The 27,492-nt window shown below is 42.3% G+C and overlaps 2 protein-coding genes across 2 annotated transcripts in view; both read left to right on the forward strand.

The window, feature by feature from the left end:
• Positions 1–10,945, forward strand: part of sapcd2 (suppressor APC domain containing 2) — a gene marked incomplete at its 5' end in the record, with an annotated part of 12,217 nt that extends 1,272 nt beyond the window's left edge. The window contains 5 exons of the mRNA XM_080847159.1: positions 5,077–5,210; positions 8,390–8,536; positions 9,176–9,277; positions 10,203–10,322; positions 10,680–10,945. Of these exons, the coding sequence (XP_080703285.1) occupies positions 5,077–5,210; positions 8,390–8,536; positions 9,176–9,277; positions 10,203–10,322; positions 10,680–10,808 (632 nt within the window). The 3' untranslated portion in view covers positions 10,809–10,945. The remainder of the gene's footprint in view (positions 1–5,076; positions 5,211–8,389; positions 8,537–9,175; positions 9,278–10,202; positions 10,323–10,679) is intronic.
• Positions 10,946–17,235: 6,290 nt separating this feature from the next.
• Positions 17,236–18,144, forward strand: LOC308372338 (proteinase-activated receptor 3-like; the record flags this gene model as incomplete). The annotated part of the gene is made up of 1 exon (XM_080847495.1): positions 17,236–18,144. One exon carries the CDS (start codon positions 17,236–17,238, stop codon positions 18,142–18,144), a length of 909 nt encoding a protein of 302 aa, XP_080703621.1.
• Positions 18,145–27,492: the final 9,348 nt, after the last annotated feature.

A 27,492-nucleotide genomic window follows, 5' to 3' on the forward strand; every position in this document is an offset into this window, starting at 1 on the left:
AAGGACATGGATTATGTCTATTACCACTGGTGAGCAGATTGCATTTTAAATGTACAGGTTCATGGGTCATTACTGGAAAGGAGGAAGTACCATAGTTCACTGACCTGGCTCTCAACAAGTTCATGTTGGTTTTGTCTCAATCGGCTTGATAACCCCTATGCATGTGCAGTAGTCTTTCAACACAAGTGGTTGACCCTGTGTTTGCCTGAGATAAATGTATGTGTGTAGGATTGTAAATTGTGTTTGTATTTGAGCCTGAGCAAGACAGTTCTGAAAAAATAAATAAGCACTGAGCTGGAAGATATTGACATCTTGCAATTGCTCTTGTTGGTATGGTCTTCCATGGCTTTGGTCTTGTGCTAATATATCTTTGGAGAAGACCCCTTTGCGTGGTGTCTGGCACCCTTCAAACACAATAGCCAATAAGGGCCTCACTTAACCTACAGTACCTTCACTTTTAGCTACCATGAGCTATGCCAAGATGCCAAGTAAGTCCTATTAACGGATGAGTGTTCAAGTCTCCTTCGTGGAGCTGGAGTGTGGCAGAATGTTTATTGAGCGGCTCTGTGTAACTATGTTTGTTTTCAGCACTCGGCCAGGGCCAATAGGCCAGACTATCTGTCCGCCCGGTACACTGCTGCGGGCCTACAGCATGGTAAACCAGTAAAGAGCAACAGATTTGGGCCACACTCATATTACCGCATTGGCCACAGAGATAAATCCCAATCTATACTGACCTAATATGATAAGTCCTTTTAGGTTAATATGGGCCAACGAATAGGTGGATGTTTAGCCTATATTCTGTATTCCAGAGTCAAAGATCATGTCTGAAATCCCTTCAGCTTCCAGTTAAGCGTTTAGGCCAGGGTGGCAGTGCACTGGACCTCGTGCCCTCTGGAGATGGGCGGCTCATTAGTTTGGACTGAGTGCAGTGAGGTTTGTAATGTCACAAGCAAATTACTGCTCTGAATCAGCCTGCCCCCTCACATCACAGACATTCTTCTCTCTCTCTGTCTTTCAAGTTTCTGTCCCACTCCCACCCTTCACACTAAGCTCTCACCCCCTCCCTCCATCTTACTTTTTTCCCCTCCTATCTCTCCACTCTCTTTTACTGCTCCCATTCACTCTTTATATCCTTGGAAAAATCGCCGGACTGTCCACAGCTATAACTCTGACATGGCCAGTTTCCCCTGCGCTGTCAGGATGCGGCAGACTCTGCTCTGGCGCTTACATCACTGGCAGTGTGGGGGCCCAGGCTGTGGATGTGGCTGGCTGGCTGGCACTGCCCGGTGATGTAATCCCTCTTGCCCTCTCGCAACTCCCCACCTACGGCTGAGCGGATTACACTGCGCTGGTAATTGAGGCACGGTCGTGCAATAAAGGCTGGGAGCTTGACTGGTTCTCAAGCCACCTGCCTCAGGGCTATGGGCAACACTCAACCCCTGGACTGTGGGATCTATCTATATCTATCTATCTATCTATCTATCCATCCATCCATCCATCCATCCATCCATCCATCCATCCATCCATCCATCCATCCATCCATCCATCCATCCATCCATCCATCCATCCATCCATCCATCCATCCATCCATCCATCCATCCATCCATCCATCCATCCATCCATCCATCCCTTTGTAGAGAAATACTCCCCAAATTTGTGATCACCATGTCTAACTATTTACAGAGGGAACAGATATGTTACCATGCCACCTGGGATCAGGTAATGATTATTAATCGAGTGATATGTGTGGCTGTGTGGAAGCAGACAGGGCTGAAATGGACGGGTAAATATCCCCAAATCTCTTCACAAAGCCCTAAATGTTTGCACACGCCATTTCCTGAATTTATCCTGTAAGTGCTGCATCACGTGTCAAACAGACTCTCTGAATGACGTCTGCCTCATTCCTAGTGGGTGCCTCCAGAAAATGGTTATTTATTAGGCAGCTTTGAGGTATGATAATAATAGAGCGACAGAAAGCAGGAGGTGTTGGTGAGTACATCGATACTCTCTTTCTTTCTTTCTTTCACTCTCCCTCTCTCTCATTCCATCTCTCTTCTTTATTCAGGCTCCTCCGCACTCATTCCCACCTGTCTTTTTAGCTGAGTGGTGAGGAGTTAAGCGGAGGAGGCAAGGCAGAGAAAAAGAGCTTGTTGCAGCTTGTTCTCCTCGGAGACGACCTGAGAGTTTTGAGACATAGACATGAACTCACCTCACTGGCTTCACAGAGCAAGATTTAGCTTCTCCTGTCTTTGCGACAGAATGAGGTCATAGGGGAAGCTCTGCCCTCGCCAGGGAGAGAGGAGCGGTCCCGCTTAGATAACTCGATGCAAAATTTAACATGAGCTGAGTGTGGGCTTCCGCTTCCCACCCTCCTTTCACCATCAGCACTGCCAGTCACTGCAAGTCAGTTCTGTCTGTGTTCGATACGTCAGGCTCAGTGGGACTGCCGGGGAGAGACAGCTCATTTGGGAGCTGTTTCCGTGGACGTGTCAGGTCAGCGTTTGGACCGGCATGTTTTTTTGCCAAAGACAGCACTCTCCCATGCCTCAGGCACTCCCCTGATGTCTGCTGGGATAGTCTGCTGTCGGCACCACCACAGACCCCACCCTCCCTCCCTCCCTCCTGCCTGCCTGCCTGCTCCTCCGGTCCTGACTGACAGGCTGCCTGGGTGTGAATGGGGGACATGTGTCACACAGTCTGCCAAGCACAATGCTGCAGGTGTCATTCATAAAATATCAGAGATTCAGCAGTTATTCATAATGGTATTATACCTCAATGATGTGCTGCTTGGAAATAGTTATGCTGCTACCGGAGTGCAGTACTGAGAGAACCGCTCCAGCAGCTATCAGTACATTATGGGATCTTAGAGAGAAACCCGGTTGCTGTGACTGCCCTAGGCCCAGTAATCAGAGAAAAACAAATTATATGGTCTGCTAGTATTCAGCAAAAATGACAGTGACCTGCCTGTCAATCATGGGTTTTAATCAAGGCAGCATATGTGCTTGGGGGAGAAGGAGGTAGCCAAAGGGAGTGGGTGACATTTTTGATCTATAAAAGTTTAAAGAGATCCAAGAGTAGCAGTGGGATGTTGTTCAAGGTGGTGCTCGTTTTTCAAATCTCTGAAGATGTATGCTAGTCATAACTGGAGTTTAAATACCTGACTCCCACCAACGGCGAGTCGCCATGCAAAAGAAGACACTGCGATAAGAAACGTCCACTCAGTGCTGTTAATTACTTTACCTTAACATATAGTATTAAGTCTAGCATGTTTCCCTGAGCAGTATTACTGTAGATCGACATTACATTTTTATATGCATAGACCATTATATACTAGAGAAGACCATCTATACTAGAGAGTGCAGTGAGCTGAGGTCACCACAGGTCAGACTCCAGTGAAAGGTCTAGCCTCAGGGCTCTCTCTCAACTCTACGAGGCCTGATCCCAACCAGGATATGATGAGCTCATTTTTCAGGCCTACACTCTTTGCCCCCTGCTCTCCTGCTGTAAAGTAAACAAGCTCTGTTTTTTTCTCTTACTTTTCTCCACCCCCCTCTCCCCCTCTTCACCTCCCTTTTTTCTCCTGCTGATAAAAACACCCAACCTTCACTCCCGGTATGCAATTGCGGGCACAGAGCCAGCACCTCCAAAGATAGCCTTGAGGATCCGTGGCTCTGACACGAGAATGTAAACCTGCATATCTGGCATATTTTCCCATCAGCGTTTGAACTCAAGGCATTAAGTGTGTTGCAGAGAAGTGTTGAATTACCAATTATGGCAGGGCGGATGAATGTCAGAAAGTGAACCATGAACTCTTGCGGTGTTTCTTCTTTCTGTGTGAATTTATTTCTCTTGACAGCTGCTCCGTGCAAACAGCACAAATAATATTAGCGTTAACCTGCATAGCCTTCACTCAAACTGTTATTTCTTCTCATTCTCTGCATTCTGATAGGCAGACCTTGTATGGGAGAGAGCACTAAGAGCACAGGGTGTAGCGCCCTCATGTGGTTGTTTGTGTTATAGATGGAAACTGTGCACTATCCTTGTGTTACTGTTATGTTCACATAACCTTAAAACATCCTGACATCCTGGTATTTAAACATCCTGATCATGTTTAGAAATATAATAACTATAAGTCATTATCAGCAACTGATGAGTAACTCAGCATTCTTTACCAGCATTTTAATTTATTAGGTTGGAGTTGAAATACTTGTCACACCTCTTAAACGTTCCTTCAATTTCCACTCCCCCCTTAATACATTAAGCTATTTACCTGAAAATAACAAAGGCCTCACTCGCATTCGTCTATCATTAAACAGTTCAACCTACCATTCTCACAAGAGCTATAACAACAAAGTGGCAATCATTGTATTAGCTTTAGTGAGTGGATGTGCCATTGTTGTTAAGTATCCGACATTATATTTGCTCAGGTAGCTTTTATTTTAAAGCTCCGAACTTTACACCCAAAATAGCTCATAAGCGCAAGAGTGACTTTAGGCTATTTCATGTGTGAGGATGTAAAACAAGCCATTGCTGTTGAGCGGGTTCTCAGAGTTAAGGGAGGATTGGATTATTGTGGTCTTTTGGCAAACAGTCGCGGAGATATTGATTTTAAATCAACAGAACAATTCGGTGACTGTTAAAGACCCACACTTGATCATTATGCCAATGACAACATAGCCACCATCCAAGAATAGACGTTTCAAAACCTATTGACAGTTAATTAATCAAATAGGATAATCACTGTCTTAATCCATATTTTGAATGTACCATCATTCATCATGTTTTAGGATACCTGGATTTAAACAAAATAAAACACACACACCAGTCTCTTAACCAAAGATATTCATGAAGCTTTACTCAACAAGAATGGTGGTCTGAAAGTCTGAAACTAACTTAAGTACTCTCAAGTGTTCATGGAAAACCAACTGCTGTGTTGAAAGAATGTGAAATACCAATAGTCATGATGAAAAATTACCAAACAAACGCTGTAATCGCTCTTGTGCCCCCCCCTTCTCTTCTTTTCGCCTTCCCTTCCTCCCTCCCTCTGGCTCTTTCTCTCTGTCTGTCTCTCAGGCCCTGTGGAGACTGCTGGTCTCCCCCGATCGCAGAGTGAAACGACCACAGGCTTCAGTGGTTCCAGACGCCACTGCCGAAGCCGCGATGAACAGAGGAGGCACACCATCACTAATGGAGTTGATTATGGAATGGTATGAATCCCATTTTTCTGTCTTTTCTTTTCTCTCTCTCTTTCTTTCTTTCTTTCTCTCTTTCATTCTTTCTTTCCTTCTTTCTTTCTTTCTTTCTGTCTATCTCTCTCTCTCTCTCTCTCTCCTGCAAATATGCTCTTACAAATGCAGCCATACACACAAGCATACCCTCTCCAGGTCCAACCAGGAAATTGCAGAAAATCCTGCTTATTAGGAAGTTTGTAGTGATAAAAGGAGCCTGTGGTGATCAACCAGCTATCAGCTTTGCCTTCTGTTGCTCCATAGGCTAGAGTGTACACAGTGTGTACTTTGTGGAATTGGAGTTTTGGCCTGGTCTGTTGAGCAGTCAGGGAATGTAGTCTGCGTGAGGAGAAGTTTGGATAGTGGAGGGTTTGGATTACACCAGTGTGCTGCACAGACGGCTCTCTCTGTGGTCAATTCCCCACTGCCACCCCCCCTTTTTTCAAAAACTTTTCTCATTCCCTCTCCCAGTCCTCTCCCACCCCTCCCATTCCCCCCTCTGGCTTTAGCCCTCCCATTGCCCACTCCCCTTTTTTCGCATTTCTCTCTCTCTCTCGCTTGTTCACTCACACCCTCTCCCCCCTCTTCTTTCCCTGACTCTCATTTTCTGCCGACCCTGCTCCCCTAACAGGCTGTCTCTCTCTATCTCTCCGCTCTCCCTCCCTCCCTCTCTCTCTCTCTCTCTCTCTCTCTGTCTTTCTCTCTATCCCTTGTCGTCCTCCTGTCCTTCTCCCTCTGGCATCCCTGTGAGTAGACCTAGCGGGGCTCACCTTGCCCCCCTCCCCTTCCCCCCTCCCTCCCTTCTCCTCCTCCTCTGACCACGTCCCGTCCTCATGGTTATGAACCGGGTTGGACCCAGGGGCCTGAAAGCAGGGGATTCGCTTGGCCCACCCGGCCCAGCCTGGACGGCCGTCTGGGCAGCCTACACCACCGTCTTCATCCCCCTGAGCTCCAGCCTGTACAGCAGCAAGGCTCTTCACTTTTTCCTCTGGGTGAGTAGAATGGAAACTTTGTGGAGAGAGGCCAAGAGTGAGGGAGTGTTTGATAGAGCGCGCAAGAGAGAGAGATAGAGGAAAGAAATAGAGATAGACTACTTGTACTACTACTACTAGTACTACTACAAGTTTGAACAGAACAGGGACAGAGAGAGCATGAAGGAGTCTGAAAGGAAAGAGATGGAGAAGGACAGAGAGAAAGAGATAGAGAAGGATAGAGAGAGGAGGAAAGTGAGAGTGACAGCAAGGGTAGAGGGAGCAAAGAAGAGGAATAAAGGACAGACTCATCTGTCTGTTTGGGAGTGTTTGATTTCCGGCCCCTGAATGAGATTTTGTCATTTTGTAATGTGGTGCTGGGCACAGATTCAATCGAGTTGCTGTCAGACTGTTCATCACTGGTGATTTGTGTACAGCTGATATGCTCAGCTACGTTTATTCGAGGGCAGATATGTGGGGTGATGACGCTATCTTGGAACACATGCCAGCTGTTTACTCTCAGACAGCTGTCGTGTTATGATAATCTAGATTTCTGAGACTGAAAGTGCCACCTGTAGGACTCAAGAAGCCTCAATGACCAGTCATGTTGAACATGTTCTTCCCTTTAAACTGTGATAATGTCTGTCTAATCACGCCATTGTTGTGTGTGTTCTAACTCGTCTATGTCACTTTAACAGTGGCAGTGGTCCTGTGAGGGAAGCATCCCTTTGGGCTGTTGAGCTCTGTATTTTACCCCCCACCCCCTTCACCCGCCCCCTGTGCTCTTTAGAAAGAGGATTTACCCTCGTTGTGGCCCACCACACAAACACACAGCCTGACATTGGGTCATGCTTCATTCCAGCCAGCACAAAAGCCTTCCCCCCCCCCACTCCCCTCTTTTTCTCTTTCGCTCATTTCTCTCTCTCTCTCTTTCTCTCTTTACATCTCTGTCACTATCAGGCTCTCTCACTTGTTTCTCCTCTGTGTTTGCCCGCTCCCATTCAAGTGGAGCGGCCGCTGAAAAGGGGGGAAATGTGTTTAGTATGCACTAGGACAGGTTGTGATGAGACTGCGCAGGTTGAGTCCCTGCTGCTCTGCAAACACACTGAGCTCATCCACTTAGCCAGCTAGCACTCCAAGAGCGCGTGTGTGTGTGTGTGTGTGTGCGTGTGTGTGTGTGTGTGTGCGTGTGTGTGTGCGAGAGACAGAGCGAGAGCGAGAGCGAGACCAGCGCACAGATTTAAACTTTTTCCCAACCCCTGACATGAGTTTTGGTAAGTATGTCTTAACTGTGTTAGCCTTTTGGTGTCTCCGGTGTCTCTCCTCACTCACAAGGCAGCTGAAGCTGATCACATGAAAAAAGAGAGATGGCTTGTAACACAGCACTGAGTGTTTTACTGCCAGGAGACTGCAAGGAGCCGTGGAAGTGTCTCTCAAACCAAATATGGTCAGTTTGGTCGGTGGGTTGGATTCCAATAGACAACATGATCCAACTCCTGCCTTTCAGCATGGTTGTCATGCCTCTTTTAGACAACATACCCCATGGCCAAATAGGCTAGCACTGGTATCCAGTCTCAAGAATGTGCCCATATGCAAATGAGGAGGAAATGAGGTCTGGTAGTCAAGCACATATGGCTTAGTTGATTCTAGTCAGTTATTCCAGTCCAATGCATCTTATTTGATTGGCCGCAACAAGGTCCTTCTGAGCACCAAAAAAGCAGAGCTACGTCACAGGAATAGCTAACCATAATGAAGTTGTTGTGTGTTTGGTAAGGAGGCAGTGGCAAGGATTGTTCCCTGCTTCCTGTATGGCAATTCAACTCATTTGAACTTTTCCGTGTTCATCTTGCTTAACTAAACATTTTACTTCAGATTACAGCTTCCATTCCAGGAAGTATATGCACTAGTAAATGTAAACTTGCTATGTGATGACCTTTGGCTAAAAATAACTCCTACATTTAAAGTTTGAGTGAGGTCAAACGATTGCTTAGCTAAATAAACAAAATGGTTTTAAACATAACAGGCAGAGTACTTGAAGTTCATTTTAAGAGCACTTCAAAAAGAGCTGTAAGAGTAAGTGTCGTCATATACAAAATAATATTCACATTGTACGTTGCATTTAATGACGCCCTGTGAATGTAACATGCACTGGAAAAAAAATCAATGTTTGCATGTTCTCCATCACAGCTGAAGCAGATGAAGGAACTGGAGCAGGAGAAGGATTCTCTGTTGGCAGGGCTGGAGGTGGTGGAGCGTGCCCGCGAGTGGTACCAGGCTCAGATCCACAGCGTCACCGAGAGACAGAGACTCGTCGGCCAAAGCAGTCTCTGCACGGTACGGGCCAGAGACAGCAATGGCCTGGAAGCGAATGGGAGTAGAGCCAGTTTGTGAAAGCTTGTTGCCCCTCCCCCTAGTGCCAACTCTTTTTGCCACCCTGATACCCTGCGGTTGCCTTCCCTCATATTTAATTGGAGAGCAATCAGCCTCGGCACTCGCACTCTTGCTTCAGTGTTGATTTTCAGAACACAATGCATCTTTCTCTCCCATTGTCAACCTAACAAACTCCATTACTTGCTGATTCCTAGTCCAAAAATATTCTTGGACTCTCATATGAGAGCTTCCAGTGAGATCTGAGCTGATCGATAGTATGTCAGCATCAGGCTTATTATAAGCGCTAGTGTCATGGTCAAGTCAGTGAGCTTCCAATCTCAGTTGTGTGCTGAATAGTCCTCCTGACATTGTAATTAATGCTATCAATCAGATATCCTGCCATGTCCACATCCCTAATGTTCACAGATCAACAGATGAATAGTCAAACACACTTTAGAACTTTCTCTTTGGTCTTCCCTGTGCATTAATCGCATGATATTGTAAACTGAAACAAGTTATGAAATATTTATATGTGGCATTTAAGGATCACTTGTACCAGTTATGTGAAGCTAAAATGATTTTCAAGCTTTTCTCCCTTTTCAGGATTTCTTGACAGAATCCAGTCAGAGTCGAATGAATGTCCTCCTTCCCAAACTACAGGAAGTCAACCGCTGCCTTAATGACCTCTTATCCTGCTCGGGAATGGTTAGTTCCTTAAGCATCCTCTCATCACGATCCAATATCCATACTTTACCTTGACTTTCCAATAACTAATATTAGCCTGGTGATCCGGGTCAGTCACACAAATGCATGCCATCATGATCTAAATCCCAGGGAAGATTTTTCACAGAAAGCACATATTAGCAGCAAAAGGACACATAAGCACAATACCCAATAGCACTGAACCGAAGACATCAAACGGTTAGCTCAGTAACTAACTGCCATCTAAGTGTTAGATGGGGTGTCTGCCATAACAGTAAAAACTCCCAGGCAAACCAGCTTAGCCTCATGGCGCTAGCATTGTAAACTAGTTGAGTCGCCCAGCCGTTAGGAATTCAGAGGTAATTGACCGGGATGCTGGCTTGCTGTGTTAGGCTTTTATTCCAGCTCAATGGGTGGGTGAACATTCAACCCAGAAATCGGGAATGTCAAGAGTGTTAATCCAAAAGAGCTTGATATTGCCTCGAAAAAATCACAAACTATCATTTTATAACTGCTAAACGTAATAACTATATCTCTTCAACTAAACTAATAACTACCGGTTTATCTCTTCAACTGAGTGGGCCTACATTCAAAGACTGACCATAATCAAAATTAAATATTTAACTGAATGAGCATTTACTCAAAAGCTGGTCATAATCAATAACAATTGGTCATAACATCTTTTCTTACCGATGACATCCTTCCCTTCCCCATCTCCATTTTTCTGTCTTTCCTTTACTCTGTCCCATTTCTCTCTCTCTCTTTTTCTTTCTTTCTCTCTCTCTCTCTTTCTTTCTTTCTTTCTTTCTTTCCTTCTGTCTTTCTTTTTTTCTTTCTTTCTCTCTCTCTCTCTTTCTCGCTCTCTTTCTTTTATTTCTTTTATCTCTCTCTCTCTCTCTCTCTCTCTCTCTCTCTCTCTCTCTCCCAGCAGCAGTCCTTCTCCCCCACTGCACAGCCCCCCACCATCTCCCCCAGTGCCCAGTCCTCTGCCACAGCTGCCCCACAGGCAGTCCAGAGACTGAAGGACCAGAACCGACTCCTCACACAGGTACCGTCACTAAGGCCCGTCCAAGAACTAAACACGCTCATGATTCTTCATACCTATGACATTCTTCCAGTGTTACACTGGCTATATTTACAAATAAATCTGTGTGGGTATCACTTTTTTGGTCTGCATATGGATAATAGTGGCTTATCCCTCCAGTCGACTTATTCTGATTTAAAAATTGACAACTGAATTTCCAAGGACACCTTTTGCCTTAGAGGAATTTCAAAATGATTGATGCTTATGTCGGGGCATGTTTCTATCCTTAAGGAATTTTCCCTTGTCCAGCAAATACACTCACAACCCTCCCCTCTTCTCTCTCTCTCTCTCTCGCCTCTTTTCCTCTTTGTGCCCTCCCAGGAGGTAACTGAGAAGAGCGAGCGCATCACCCAGCTGGAGCATGAGAAGTCGGCCCTCATCAAGCAGCTCTTCGAGGCCCGCGCCAGAAGCACCCACGACAGCAGCACCATGGACTCCACCTTCATCTGAGATCCCCAGCGACTCACCACAACCACGACCACATTCATCCCTCAAGCCAAGGCATTTTTCGGGCACAGATGTCTGGCAACAGAACGCAATTAAAGAAAACTCTCGGTGGTTCGGACAGTCACCTGGATTCTATCAGTTTACAACCACTTCATGCAAGACCGTTAACCTGGACTTCGTTGCTGTCTGAACCATCTGAGTAAACAAACTGACACAGCTAAGGAGTCCTAGCTAAACCAGCAGAGCTGTTTAATTTGATTCTCCAACATGATGTGACTTTGATTATCAGGCTCTACTTAAAAGTTAACTCCACGTTTCTCCTTGTCCAATGAGTAATAATTAAAAAAAAAAAAGATCAAATGAACGTGGAGGCAAATTCTAAGGATGGCTTCAACCATTACGTCATCACATCAAGTTGGCCAGGACCCTACAGCCTTTATCCTTTCCTTCAACCATATGGGGTTTTGAGACCTTTTCTTTGCATTGAGCTCTTTCTAAAGATTTCATTTTCTGCACACTAGTCACCGAAAGACATTGTAGAGGCAGCTCTCTCTCTCTAGGGAAGAGTTTAGAGATGGATGGAGGAAGATTTCTTGGGCATTTAGTCCAATCAGCTTGTGAGTTTGTTTTGAGTGAGCAGGTTTTTACTGGACTGGTTGTAAGTGTGTAGTGGATTTGTTGTTAAATGTGGCGTAGTGTGATAAGAGAGGTTTCAGAGAACAGGCATCCAAGTGTACCAAAACAAGCATCAAACGCATTCCCCAGTATTTGTTTAGGACCATATTGATAAACTGCTAGGGGGTTGAATCCACATTTTTTTTATTGGTTGCTCTTTCCAATGAAATGAGAAATAGTTTAGACACGATTTGCCAACTTGTATTGATATCGTAGGCGTGAGACAAATACTCAGTTTTGAAGTTTAAGTTCGACCAAACCCTATCATGCCAAGGACGTAGCTGGACCCAGGGAAGGAGAATAGTAAGCTTGAGGAGGAGACTTTAAAGAAGGTGAAATGGAGCTCACTGAATGTATTCTGATGGGATCGGTGATGTCTGCTAATGCGAGAGAAGGTAACCGAGTCAGTCCTCGGATAGATGGAGTACAGTTCAGTAACAACAAAATGACAAAAAAAAAATAGTAAACAAGTGCAGAGATCTTTGATTATAACCAATATAAATATTGATATCAAAAGGCCATAGTTATGGCATCCATCCTAAGTGTAATCCAGAAGCTTACAGGCAACAGACAGCCTCATTGTTTTCGTGCTGCATTTTGGCTGCTATCAGTGGCTTCTCCTGTTTGTAATGGTTTCTAGTGCAGATGAAGCGCTGCTTTCCCTGTTCCTGTTGTGGGTGGTCCCAGAGCTGTTCACTCCTATAGACTCTGCTATGGTGTCCTCTTAGGCACGCTCGCTCTCATTCATGTCCCTCTCTCTCTTGATTCCACTTCTTTCTCTGTCTTTCTGTTCAGTCTCCCCCTGTCCTTAAGTCTGTTCAACCTCTACCTAAGTCTACCTCTTTTTTGTCATCTCTCTCTTTTCAGTTTCAAGCCCCCATCCCCTCTCAATTCAAATATGCGTTATTGGCATGTTAATTGATACAATATATATTGCCAAAGCATTGACGAGATCTGTCTCTTGTCAGACTAAATCGCTCTTTCTCTCGCTATCTATTTCTTTTACCTCCCTATCTCTTTCGCCCATCTTCATGTTGTCCTGAGCTTGCTGACCACCATACCGTCTGTACTGTGTGTAGAGTGTTACTATATGTGCCATTCCTCCTCTTGATCTTCCATGTTAAACACCCCTCTGCTGGTCCTCTCGGTTGTGCAAATACTGTAAATGCAGGTGTGTTCCTTTCCAGAGCACATCTCGCCATTTATTCTCTTATGAAAACGCAAGGCTCGATCATCAGCATGAGTGGAGTTTTGTATTAAGGAACGTGTTTTATGGAGGTTATTGCTGTTGTGCCTTTGAACAAGACGGTCAACCTTACTCACTTCAGCCACCGTGAAGCAGTAAGCATGCGCTTCATGTAATGGGAAGGAACATCTCAAAGAGGTGTGTGTAGGGGGTGTATTCCTATCTGTATTTAAAAGGTGCAGTATGTAGTAGTTGGTGACAAACTATAAAATGTTTCTTTATTATGTAACTCCAAAGGCATAACTAAAACGAATTGTTATATTATTCCAGCACATTTATCTCCTGTAGTTTTACTTGCAAAAATGTAAACAAATTTGAAAACAAAAGCAGGGTAAAATGTCCTTTCACAATAGCTTTTACTGGTTACAGTACAGAGAGGTATTTCTATTTTTCAACTATTACTACACGATAAACTGTTAATATGTTTGTGTACGCGGGAGACAAAAAAAACAGGGTATATGACCTTTGAATCAAGAGCCGATGAATGTGTGTTAAATATTTCCCATATTTTGATTGCTTTTGAATGGCAGTTTACAAAACATGATCTCCTTATGTTTACTGGATATATTACACATACATATAGTCCTAAACTTATAGTAAATATGTAAGTATAGTCTATTTTGCTTTCAGCCCACCACATAAATCACAACTTCATCCCGTAAGGCCTTATTCTGGCCTCGGTTCTTGATGGAACACTCCAACTAAAGATAAGAACTTGGAAAGAATGAGAGAATGGAACTAGTGATGTGTGTTCAAGCATCCTTTCAAGTTTTTTGTCTGTGGAAGACTGAAAGAGACTTCCTGAAAGTAGGTTCATAGGTAGCCGATTGAAATTAAGTTTGATTTTATTGATGTCTATGAATTTATACTCATTGGCATCACCATGTTTTATGTCAATATATAAGAGAAAATCTGGTTTTATGTTTTTTTTTCACGCTCCTCGCTCTTAGAGATGTGTACGAATGAGGATCAGTGTGCGAGGTAATGTGTGGATGATTGTGTGTGTGGGGGTGTTTTTGTTGTGGAGAGGCAGAACTGCACTGGTTTGTTGCCTGGGTAAAGTTACATGAAATTATCTTCCTCTCTTCTCTTGTAAAAATGCTTTTGCTTGCTTTTGAGTGTAAATAACATTAAAACATTGTATAGCACTAAGAAACTCACTCACTTGTACTCCATTCATTCTTGACTTGAGACTGGATCCAGATCTTTCTCTGTCATGCCATACCAGTTACATGTCAATGACAGTTAGTTTGAGAAATTACACCGCAATTACAGTGGTAGTGCTTTACAGTATTAAAACCCCAACTGAGATTTTGCCATATATAAAATGAGATATGACTCACCCACTAATCACACTAATTCGTTTAGTTTTTGTATCTGCAACTAGTTTAATTTAGCCTAATTTAATGATTAAATTGTTAAGGACAATTCAGATGTTGAATTTATTTGACATATGACTGACTCCCATAGGCACTAATTGGGCATGACTCAGTGTTGTTCATGAGAGGCCAGTCAAATTACTGTCCAGCTCTATCTGACCAGTCGGTTTATTCACTCTGATCAGATTATAATGGCTCACCAAAAGAGCTATAATAGGGTCAGTGATTTCTGGCTTGGTATCTAAACACACTCGTTCGACTTCCCTCCCCTCTCTCTCTCTCTTTCTCTCCACCCTGCCCCTCCCCCTCTGGGAAGTTAAAAGTAGGAGTGGAAAATGTCTCTATTGCATGTTGTCTGTGCCAGGTTATTAAAGCATGTAATCTTCCTGAATAAAAACAGACCAAACCAAAACAACACAGATACTCCAAACCACTGGAAGAATGGTGACATTCTTTGGAAGACAAGAGCAGCTAAACTGCCTCAAACAAACTAGTCTTGGCACAATCTCTTTAACAATTATGTACTGACCGCAAGTGCAGAGTTACAATCCCTTCATTTGACAACCTTCCCATTTTGAGTTCTAAGTGAGCTTTCTCTGTGTAAGAAAGCACATATCTCACTCATGTACCATAACCCATTTTAGGGAATATGTCTAAACGTTTACATACGAGCTGGATAACTAAAGTAGTTGCTTGAATTCTAAACATTTACATATGAGCTGACTTACTTAAGTAGTTGCTTGAATTTTGAACGTTTACATATGAGCTGACTAACTAAAGTAGTTGCTTGCCACCCTGCAGTCATGAATTTAGGCTCTCTCTTCATCAGACAATATACCCACAGCCATTAACAATGGTGGAATACAAAAATTAAGTGGGGGCAAACCCAATGGCCTTATAAATGACAGTATGAACCAAGACTACATGCAACCCTTCAAGGGACATATATGTGTGTGTTCAGATACTGAAGTGTGTTATAAAAATATACAAATATTTTGTGCTGCATAGATTCAATGTAGGCTTTCCATCTGGATGACATGATTGCTATACACTGCCTGGGAGAGCACACATCTCTGGCTTGTTGGTATAGGATCTCTTGGTCACATGATGGTGTTGTCTTGGGGTAAAGCATGGTCTCCGGGTGCTGAATGTATCACTCCTCTGCGAGTCGCTCCTAATAGGGGCAGAAAGACCCTTGTGTTAGTCTAGTGTGAGTGCCACACTAGTTCAGCTTTATAGGTCTGATGCACTGTACTATACATTTGAAATAAAGTACATTTTAATATATTGAACTGAATTTAAAGTACATTGTTTTTTTATACAGTTTTGGATGCAAATTAATCAGAAAGACAGGATGACAAAACTGGAAATCAGAACCCTTACAATGATGCCTACATATCTGAGTACAGCTTCTCAGGATTTACTAACTATGAAAGAGACATATTCCGTCAAAATACTGAAGCTAAGGTCAGGGCATTCTCTGAAAGGTTTGTGCCGTCGTGGGAAATGTAAACAGCTTTGGTATAACTGCACCTCTATTATGTCCATTTATAACTATGCAGCTGGACTCATCTTGCTCTCTAAGAAACCTTCAAATCGTTTGAGGATATTTAACTTTAAAGTGTCCAGGGGGACTGGGTGTGTGTGGATTTAGTAGGTGCCACCGGATGGACTAGTAAAGTAAATGCCCTGTAAATCTGTCATGATGAATCTTTTCCACATATTCACAACATTATGACATTCTGGTGAGGCAACATCTCTGGCAAACACAACTACAACACATAACAAGTCATATCTTGGGTATCTATATGAAAGGTTTTTAGTTTTGCATATTACTTACACTCCTTTCGCATACCAGGCAAAGTAACCAATGTGTACTCTCTCTCTCTCTCTCTCCCCTAAAGTATTTTTTAATTATGAAAAGAGGTTTCCTTTATCATTACCATGTGTAATACTATGCATAAAGTTGCTCAGACATACCATATGTTGATTGAATCGTTTGTAGGCTGTTTGTTTAATAGTACTTGGGGAAACTATTTGTAAATAGGTAACACTGATAGATAATTAAGATACTTGAAATTATTAATTATTTCACAGCTGGAAAGATATTTTGCTATAAATATTTTGATTGATATGTCCTAAAAGCTGATATTTTCGGACAATAACTTTGCTTTTAGACTTTCCTCTCACAAACAGTGGTATGGGGCGTGTGTGTTCAGAATGGCCTTTTCAGCACAGACTGGGCGGAATATGCCGAAAGGTCAACAGGGTGTGATGAGGGTCAAACAGAACACAAACATGGACAGGTCAGAATAATACAATTACCAATAGAGGCAGAAAGGCCAGGGCAGCCACGCCTCAAAACCTTTTGTTTTCTGCCACTGAAGGGACAAAAAAAGGATGGGCAACAATGACACTGTATCCTCGTGTAAGTAATAACAAGTTGTTGCACTGAATCAAAGAAATGAACTGCCCGACTATTGCATCAGTTGTTTACGACTACAATTCCAACATGCAGCGCAGCACGTTGCATCATTGCCAATCGTGTAAATGATATTCTCAAAAGAAACATAAAAATTAGTCTAGAAAAACACCCAAATATCAACATTCAAATACAATGTAAAAGTTGATTGTATGTTGCAGTGAATGTGCTCAATTATGTATTTTCTCTTCTTGTGAAATAAGGGAGAATTAGTTTTATTGGGTATTATTAATGGGGTAATGGCGGCCTTTGAATCATCAGTAAGAAACCTACCCACTGTGGTGAGTTGTGATTGGATGATGCCTGCATCCCAATGGTGTTGGATCACCTGGGCTCCTTCTGTGCGCTGCACCTCACTTGGTGATTGGGGGTTCATTTTATACTTTTCCCTACATGCACATACAAGATCAGTGCATTTCTAACAACGGCAACTGTCCCTAAGCTTTGTTGAGACAGTCTGCCAAAGCAGAGTAGAGTCTGTTCAGGACACATTATCACCAGGCGGGAAAGGTAAGGTAATAATTACTTTTACCACATCACTGTTTTGTAAAATAAATACGGGAGTTTTTGTCTGGAATGTTACTGGTAATCATTATAACCTAGAAATCGACTTACTTTTTACCCAACAGACCTCTGACCTCGGCTGTGATGGCTATGAAGGTCTTCTACATTAACTCTTCTGTGCTCCACATCCAAATGCTGACCAATACCACCCCAGCTCAACAGACTGTCTTTGAGAGCTGTAAGGATATGCCTGCTGGCTTCTTGTTTTACCTCTGTCTGCAGTTCATCAACCTGCTCCTGGGCATCCCGGCCAACGTCATGGTCCTCTGGCTCATCCGTAAGAACAAGGGGGACTCCTCCACATCGGACATCTTCATCATGCAGTTGGCTGTGCTGGACATATTATTCTGCTTGATGCCCCCCCTGGAGCTGGTCAACCTCATGTACCTGGCCACTGGACACATCTGGTCCACCCTGAGTTTCGTCTACGGTGTCAAGGACTGCTCTCTGCTCTTCCTCTCCTGCATCTGCCTGGACCGCTACATGGCCGTGCGCCACCCCATCGTCTTTGCGGAGCTGAAGGACCGCTGGCACCGCAAGGTCTGTGCTCTCGCCATGTGGACTCTCACGTTGGCCTACGCCGTGACCAGGTGCGTGGACACTGTGCCCAACTTCGAAAAGATCTTCATCGTCATGATCCTGGCCGCCTTCGCATTCATGGTCTTCTGCAACATCTCCATCCTCTGGGCTCTCAGCCAATCAGGGCCCGGCCGTGACGAGATGCACCCGGTCAAGAAGAGGGCCTTCAAGATGGTGCTCATCATCCTGGCCATCATAGTCTTCAACTACCTACCTCCCGTCGCCCTGTTCCCTTTTAAGCAGTACTTTGTGCCCAACGTGTTCCGCTGCTACATCCACTACTTTGCGTTCGGCTTTATGGACATCAGCAGCAGCATCCAGCCCATGCTCTACCTCTCCAAGCTGAATGCCTCCCTGTGTAAATGCAGAGGCTCCTGCTGTGGGAGCAAAGCTGCACAGGAGGTGAGCACTTAAAATAAGAAAAACACAGGATAAATAGTTATGTTTCAAAGTTAATTTCAAGCAATGTTTGGGTAAATTTGGCAATACCACCCTGTGTTCTGTAAGTACCCGTACCAGTGAGCTGGTATACTTATCCATCTTGCTTTGCTTTCTTTGTTAGGGTGGAACTATATATGTATGTATATATATACTTTCCTAAGTGCTTTTTGTAGAATAATAAATGACTGTGGATGATCTTCATACAGATTTTAGATTTATATCTTGTATACTGTTAACAAATATACTGTCTCATATATTTGTACACAAAAAACATATTTGATAAAATAATTATTGAGATAAATGATTTAAATTTTTCATTGAATTTTCATTATATGCATGCTCAGTCCGTGCAAGAAAGTAACCAAATATAACAATGAGTCTATAGTAAAAACATCAGTTACTGCGGTAGGTCTACCTCTATAAAGTCAAAGTTGATGTACATGTAAATAAATGAAAACTGTTAATGAATTAATCTTCAAAAAAATAATGTAATCAAGTTTGCACAAGTTGAAGTGTATCATCATTATAAACTAAATGAGTATATCAATAAATCTGAATCACATTTTAAAGTATTTTACTTTGTGTATAAAGTCTAGGGTGTTTAACTCTTCTGCGGATACAATGTGTACTGTTACATTAACGCTAACCCTCGCGCGCACACACACACACACATTGCAACTGTAGCATCATTCCTTTAACTTTTGATATTTACAGTAATTAGGCCTTCTGTATGAGTTGATATTAAAATTAAATGAATGATGTATCATTTTAATTGTAATTCTAAATGTGATATGAATTGAAATGGTTTTGTTTTATTGCGACTCCAGAGACCTACGTGTGATTCTGGATAACAGGGAAAAACCGTTCTCTGTTTCACTCGGTTTGCACAAAGACGACAGACATTAGAGCTGTGGAAGTTCGAGTGCAAAGGAGTCATACAACTACTTTCAGCAAACTGGAGTTTGAAGAAGATCATCTCCGTAGTTCTATTATGTTTGTTTGACAGTGTTTATTTAAGTGCATGATACGTGGCATAGCCTTGACAACTCGTTTCCAGAGTTGTGTTTGGTGTCCGTAACTCAGTAGAATACGCAGTATGCCCTCTAGTGTTCAACGCCAGGAAATGCATTTCTTTACGGACGGCCTCAAAAGGGGTGCCTTTGACGTTTCTGAAGATGCTACCAATACTGACGTAGCAATTACAATAAACAATAGCCTTTAACTCTCACTCATTTTGGTGTCCTTGGAATTAATGTAACGGTGAAGCAGCCTCTATTGACATGTCAAATCATCACTAATACAGTGGAGAGAGAAATCACAGTGCTAGAGTGGGAGGGAGATAAAGTTTTCATATCAAACTGGTGAAGGCGATATGTATTTTATCTTCTTTCTTATTAAGTTTTGTAGATAGTGAAAGCCAATTACACACTTTTAGTTATACACAGGAAAAGATGTTGTGAAAAAGATGAAATTTCTCGTGCTATTAGTTGGAACTTCTTTCTGTCACGTGCAAGTACTCATAGTCAGCAACCTAACTTAACGAATATAGCAACTGGCTGCCCAACCATATCCTGCACAGAAGGATGCAATAACAGACAACTGGCTGAAGACAGTCAGTACTCCTTCACAGTATAACATGTGCTTTATGTAGCCCACAAGTGCTAAACACTACAACATGACCAAAGAACCAGAGCAGTGGGACATACAAAGGCTGCCAATATAGAGAAAGCTGGGTATTCGTAATCTGCATTAGTAAGCATGTATTTTCCCACTGTATTACCATATTTGTGTGTAGGACATGATGGTGCTTTCTTTAATATTCTATCATATGTATGAGCAATGTTTTCAACAGTTGGAAGTCAGGTGTTAGTTTATATTTACATTTATGTATTTGACTATTTTATCCAATACACAGTTCTTAAAATAATATGGTAAGACATAGGTTAGCTCAGAGAGCAAGCTTTTGCTTTTGCATTTTAGTATTAAATTACTGTTAAGTTATAAGCATGGGGTAAGCAAGCATGACATTCAATTAACATCAAACATCTAACATTTCCAACAAAATCTCACACACAGTGCCGCTTGAAAGTATGTGAACCCCTTGAGCAGTTAGGATTTTTCTTTTGTTTTCCCATGATTTTTCATTTTTTTCATCACCAATTTTCCATAAATGAAATGTCAGGTTTATGTTTATCAATTGCATATCCTTGTTTAGAGGGAATTGTGTGAGTAGCCAAAAAACTACTAAAAACATGGAATTAGTGTATGTGCAAAAGTAAGTGAACCCCTAGCTGCATTGGTGAAGTCAAGTAGGAAACAGATTTGGCGAATTACATTTGGGTGCTTAATTAGTCAATTAAGCAAACCAATCAAATTAGACATCGTTAGGAAAAGGGTGGGGCAACACAGATTAAAAGAGAGAGGAAACCAACCAAACTACTGTAGTGCCAAGGTGTACCCACACAGATCAACAATGCCACGAGGAAAGGAGATATCCGAGGAAATCAGAAAGAAGGTACTGACAGACCATCAGTCTTGGGAAAGCTATAAGACCATCTCCAAAAGATTCCAGCTCAATCCATCCATCCAAGACAAATAATTTAGAAATGGAGGGCATTCAACATGACCATCACCAAGAAGGACCAGAAGAAGAATAAATCAGCTAAAAGTCAACCCACACATCACCTCTAAAGAGTTTCGGACCTCTCTGGCAGCATGTGGGGTAAATGTACATGGGTCTGGCAGCAGTTTCTGAAATACTCTGGCACCAACAATGAGGCCACGTTCAAAGTCACTTAAATCACCTTTCTTCCCCATTCTGATGTTTGGTTTGATTTTAAGATCCTCTTGTGTTGACCATGTTTACATGTCTAAATGCATTGAGTTTCTGCCAAGTGATTGGCTGGTTAGATACTTACTTTAAAGTAACACTACGCAGCAATTTGACACTTTTTGAGGTATGTTTTTTTTAGGCATCTAGTTTTGATACCATCCTCAAATTCATCCTGATGGCATATGGTCATGTAAAGGACAGATAAACACCTGTGTCTTCCCCACTAGCCATCCAAGATATGCCATATGTAGTCCTGTGTAACGGGCTGGAACACCCTGCAAAAATGGAAGAAAAGATTTTCTGCATCACTTGATGTTTTTCTTCATTTTTGAAGCTGTATGAGTCACTAAGCAAGGCACAGATTAAATAATGCTATGAACCTGATAGCATTATTTGCCAAAAACCATGTTTATGATCTCTCTATCTTGTTCTTGCGTGAATATGGGCCTGTCCACCTTTCAAGTTTATTTGATAAATTTGGTCTTCTTCTTCTTTGAGCACGTTTTCCTGCTGCTTCAGGTCATCCTCTTCTTCCACCTTCAGCATGGCCTCCGCCTCTTCCTCCTTCTCCTCCTCTGTGGATTCCCCCTCTCACCCTCACTCTTCTTCTTCTGACTCCTTCCATTTTGGTTGAAGACAGATTAACTAATCTGCTGCATTTCTATAGTGCTTAAACCTGTTTGTTGTGTCTACAATTACAGTTTTTCTCGATTCCATTCACTGTTTACTTTTTCAGCTCACACACAGCCCTTACAGTTTTTTACGATTGGATACACACTAAAATCAAAAGTATTACACAATTATCAAAAACTTCACTCGAGGAGCAAAACAACTGCTCAGATTTGCACAACTATAAGCACATTTAAACATCACACTTTTTGCGAAACCATACACACAAGTGATTTGCAAAGCACTAAACACACTTTTATGATTTAGACACAGACGTATATCAAGAGGTCACTTCCTTGCAATTCCAAAACAATGACTGCCAAATTACCACACCTATGAGCTGGTCAAATAAACACAGCCATCAAGTGCCCAAACACGTGATTGCTTACAGTTTTTCTCGATTGCTTTGGCACATTTTTCCATTCACTGTTTACTTTTTCAAAACAGCTCACACACAGCCTTTACCAGAAGATGAAATGACCAAAACACTATATGATGTTTGCAGAATGACACCACCTTCAGAAAACGAATCACACACCCATCAAAACCTAAAATGTTTTGCTCAATTGAAAATGTATGTTTTCTCATTTATTTAGCAATGGATAACAAAATTCAAACTACAGCTATGAATATCAACCTCTGCAACGATCACTTCAACTTTTGTGCGGCACCCTCACAGTATTGACAGTTTTACCACTGACAACTACAATTTGGGTTTTGTACTAAGCACTCTAACTTTGTATACAGTGAAATATTGTAGTTCTGTTTTTGTATTGCTAAATACTGTAAAATATATTCTAAACAAGGACCTGTCAACACCATTGATTTACATTTGTTGTACTGTGTACAAAATGGAAGAAAAGATTCTAACACAAAAATATTTAGTGCAAATGACTGTAAATACTGTATATATACAGTAATCAGAATTCTACCGTATTAAACTACAGTACTACATTGTATTGTGGCAACACACTTTACAAAAGTATAGCAATGGTTTTTGCCAAGAGTGCAAATACAGTGAAACACAGTACAGTAAATTGACTGTAAAGGCCAGCAAAGTGTCATTGTCATTGCGGAACATACGAACAATTGATGCCACAGTATGACTGCTCAAGTTTGGCTGAACCCTTTGGCCAGCCTCTCTTATGGAGAGGTCATGATTGACTACGTGATCAATGACTGTTGCCCTATTTCATTAGAGCATCTTACACAGACGCCACGTCCCCTGACAGGGGCCCTTCTACCACGGCCTCTTCCTTGTCGTCCTTGCTTAGGTTGTTGGTGGCGGCCTCCTCGATCCATGCTTTTTATCAACTTCAATCTATTGAAGAGGTTGAGAACTACTTGATTAGTTGTACACAGAGAGTTCAAACAGGTGCTGAAGATAGTTAAAATATAGATGGCGGTTGGCTGCTACTAAGCGCCTGTAATGTGTTGACATGGTTATTCAATTAGGTTTCGTGTCTTTCTCTTAGAAGTGTTTCAACTGTTGAAAAGTGTGTTCAAACTCAAAGAAATTTGTGTGAAAGCAATGAAAGAAGACTCTTGCTGTGCAAAGAAGGTGTGAGCATTAGATTAAGTTGACCCATGATTCGCTAAATGTGTGTAAGCAATCGAGAAAAACTTTAATATTTAACTTCCTTTGAACTTATGCAGGTATTCCACAAATCGTTGTCATGACAATGGTGGATACAGCTTGCCCAGTGGTGATGGTAGATCTGAGGAATATCTACTTCAGCAAGAAGATCAAAGAAATGGTATGTATGTTTGTGTGTTTGTGTGTGAGGGGAGTATCTGCATGTGTTCTCACAAATTTTTATCATACCTCCTGAATCTGACTGTGAGGAGCCGAGGCAGCCACTTTGGGATGTGGGCTGACTGGAGTCGGTGGTGAAGTCGGAAAAAAACAGTGCAGGAGATGGTTGCTTATTATAAAAATATATTATTATTAATTTTACTTGGGAATTCTCTTCATTGACCCCAAAACATGTGCACAAAACAAAACATGAATCCAAATGCACTTAAAGTACTTACAAAAATTAGGCAAACTGTATTCACTCATCTAAACACAGTACACCCAATTCTGACTTAACCTCACAGCAGGTTTGAGGCACCCTTTAGATAATGCTGCTCATTGGGCTAAATTGGTCCAATCAGCCAATGTGGACCCAACCAATGACATGGGGGAGTCCAAGTCTCTCCCCTGCTCTTGCAGGGCAACATGAGTCAGGCTCCAACACAATTCCTGTGCGAAGCGGTGATGAAGGGGAAATTTCACCTTCTTACACTTACTCTGCAGACGTTTCACCCACCATCAGAAATATCTCTCACATGAAGGCCTCTGTCACATTGTTCTGATCCAACTTGAACCATCTTACTGCTATAAATGGATATCTTTACCTATAGTCTAATCTTGACTGGACCGTTTTAATGACAGTTAGATAGTTTGTTGTTCTGAACCTTTTTGCATTGAGTTGATTGCATTTTTCTTTATTAATTATTTACTTCCATAAATATTCATCATAGATTTATTAGCTTTGCTTTCAGTTCAACATGACAGATAAACACTCACATTTTAAATGGAATGACTGTTTCAATAAGTAACAACAAAGTAAACCCCCCCCTCCCCCTACCCTGTGTGTGTGTGTGTGTGTGTGTGTGTGTGTGTGTGTGTGTGTGTGTGTTTTCAGATGCAAAACTGCAGTAACAGACTTGGTGTCCCCATGAACTGCATCTACCAGTGAAAAACTACCATGAGACTTGGATCAGAAGATGGACTGTCTCATCTTAACTGCTTTGAGACAGATTGTTCATTTTGCTCATGAATGCATAGATTGCAGATAATTAATGTTAACACAAAAATGAATCTCTTGATGACACAAATATGAGAGGGGGGGCATAAGGGAAAGGGGAAACAATCAGGTACATAGGAGAAGAAATCATTCATGTAGCATGATGAGCATGCTAGCATACACGTGGTAAATGTACACGGTCTACAATCTAGACTAGGAGGGGAACAAACAAACAAAGTGAGTGGCTAGAGCTCAGCTGACAATATCAGACAATCAGTCTCGGCGGATTTTAGTTACGATGGAAAGGGTGGTAGGGTACACAGCAGTGCCCAACTAGCTGGTGACAGACGCAAGCCATTGGTCTTGATGTATTACAGTTGAAACAATAAACAATATTCTATATTAAAGGTTTGTGTGTGTGTGTGTTTATATTTCTGTTGATATTGTTAAATTCATTCCATCCATTTCTTGACAAGAAAAATTCTTATCTTTTAGGATCTCTGATTCTCACTGACAGAATGTGTGTGCGCACGCTAGGTACTAGGTAGCATTCAAATCATACGCCCACTCTGTGACAGTAACAATGGGAGACTACAGCACTCAGAAGAGTGAGTTCAACCAAGAGAATGTCTAGCAATGCAACTGTCATGCCTCAGTAGGATTAATGCTGTTGTTAACCACCTGGGGGCAGCACCACTGCTAATCAGTGACTGTGGCAATTCAGTCAGGTGTGCGTGTGTGTGTGTGTGTTCGTCTTTGTGTGTATGTCTGTGTGTACTGAAAGCAGATGGCAAAACTTCACAGGGAGTGTAATGGCTATAAAACTGAGACATAGTGTACAAAACTGTAAATTATCTATATTTTCCTCCCCCAACAATCACATTAAGAGGGTATGTTGAAGCGTAGCCAAATGTACTGGTAGTAATGGTCAGAGCCTCTGCCTTTTTGGAGTGGAAGGTACCAGTGCTGAGTGGGTAGAGAGTGAGAAGAAAACTAGACCAAGCAAAGGCATGCTTACCTCTTGACCAGGGATGGATTAACGAACAGGCCGAACAGGCCCAGTCCAGGGGCCCATGAGCTCAGGGGGCCCCTAAGACAGAGCCTCTGCAAGAAGTCGCTGTTATGTATCTTTTATCTGTGGTTGAAAGAGGTGTATTTTGTTAATTTGCTGTTGGCTTTAATTGAGTGTACCTGCGCTGTGTTAGAAAATGTGTAAGTGCGCTGTAAACCCCGTAGAGGTACAGGTGAATTTAGTTATTGTGCTGTTGAAAAAAAAGGTCATTACATTTAAGTATTATATAATAGTAATATAATGGAGCAACATAGGCTACAGGGTGCGAGTGGTAGAGCAAGAAAAAGAGAGAACGGTGATGGACACGGATAGATTAGATATAGCAACCGGAGCAAAGTTCTGTTGCTGTAACGTTGAACTCTATGCAACCAGTGTGGAGAATACATCCTTGGGCCAAATCAAGTTGCCATTCTTTTGCTCATCAACCGCAGACCGAAGGGAGAGATAACGCTGGAATTCAGAATGAAGAACACTTCGGCCATGGAGCAGTAAACGAATGTCTCCCCTATAATCTCAGACTACAACTAGCAGTTGCCTAACGTGCCTCATTTCTCGCAGTGCTGTGAGCCTGCGCCCCTCCTGGGCTGGACTGTAATGAAGGAGTGAACGCGCCTTGTTAAGCCGTTCGGTATCCCTGTTGATCTGTGCTGCTTAGCCATTCGCGAAATAAACAGTCATTCACGTAACCTCCAGTGGTCCCGCGTTATTCCGTGACAGTAGCACTTAAAGGACTTCGCTTAGATTGTATTATTTTATAATTGTAATTTTGTGTTAAGATGATAATATTCTTCCATCTTCACAGAAGCAATCATGGGAGAAGCTAATATAGAACCAGGTTTGTGCAGGAAAAGCATCAAGCAGAGTGGGACAGAATTAAGTCTGACGATCAGCTGTGCCAAGGGAGAAGATGAGGGCAACTACACCCTCACCAGCGTTTCCGTTGTCCGGTAATTGCCGGTCTTTGTCCGGAAAAATTTGAAATGTCCGAAAATATTAGATCCCACCGGTCAAATTGTCTCGCAAACACAATCTGAAGTTGACAACAATCCTAATATTTAGGCTTATAAAGCAAACGTGCACTGCCCTTATTATGTTTTAAAGGAACAGGCTAATCTGCCGTTAGAAAGTTATTAAACAACATGCATATGCTGCATTTTAAATAGAGCGCAAACCGTCGGTTACAAGCGGAGCGGCTGAGTGAGAAGGATAGAACATAGCCAAGCAGACTAGCCTTAAAATATTTCAAACGCAACTAATGAGGGTGAACCGTCTGATGAGGATCAACCTGTAATACCTGCAGTGTTGTGCTGAACGCGTTTCATTTCATTATATCGTCTATGTCCGTGCGTGAGCGCGCCGAAGTTGCGTAGGAGCCGAGGGCGGTATTGCAGACAGATAGAGATTTTGAAAAATTATAGCTTGCGGCATATTGAAATAACGAACTGAACAAGTAGGCCTATTTTTTTGGAGCTGTGAACTTAGTTCAAAATTTTGAATTATGAACTATGAACTGAACTAGTTCATGTAGAAAGTGAACTTTCCAAACACTGAATACCTGAAGCCCTAGAGGTTCGAACAGCTTCACCAGAGAAAAAGCCGAAATGTCGGGCGGTTATGTCGTTATGGAGTGACAAGTTCCGGTGCGAGGTAATTGATAGTCACAGTAAAAATGTCTGTTAGCACTGCGAAAAGGCAGGACAACGCAACGGATTCACAAGAGGGTCGAATCATTTTAGAATCTCTGCTCTCATTAAACATAGTCAGAGCAATGACCATGTTGCAGCGCTCAATTTTAGGCCACAGCAGGTTGCGATTAAAGGCCACTAATTGACGCGCAGCAAACGTTTTTTTTTCTCATTGTAAACTTAGGCAAATAAACATGTTGCATTCTAAACTACCTGATTTTGTTATTATATAAGCTACGCATGCCGTCAGTTTTCTTCAATAGGCTAATT

The sequence above is a fragment of the Sprattus sprattus genome, assembly GCF_963457725.1.
Source record: "Sprattus sprattus genome assembly, chromosome: 11".
In the NCBI taxonomy this organism is placed as follows: domain Eukaryota; kingdom Metazoa; phylum Chordata; class Actinopteri; order Clupeiformes; family Clupeidae; genus Sprattus; species Sprattus sprattus.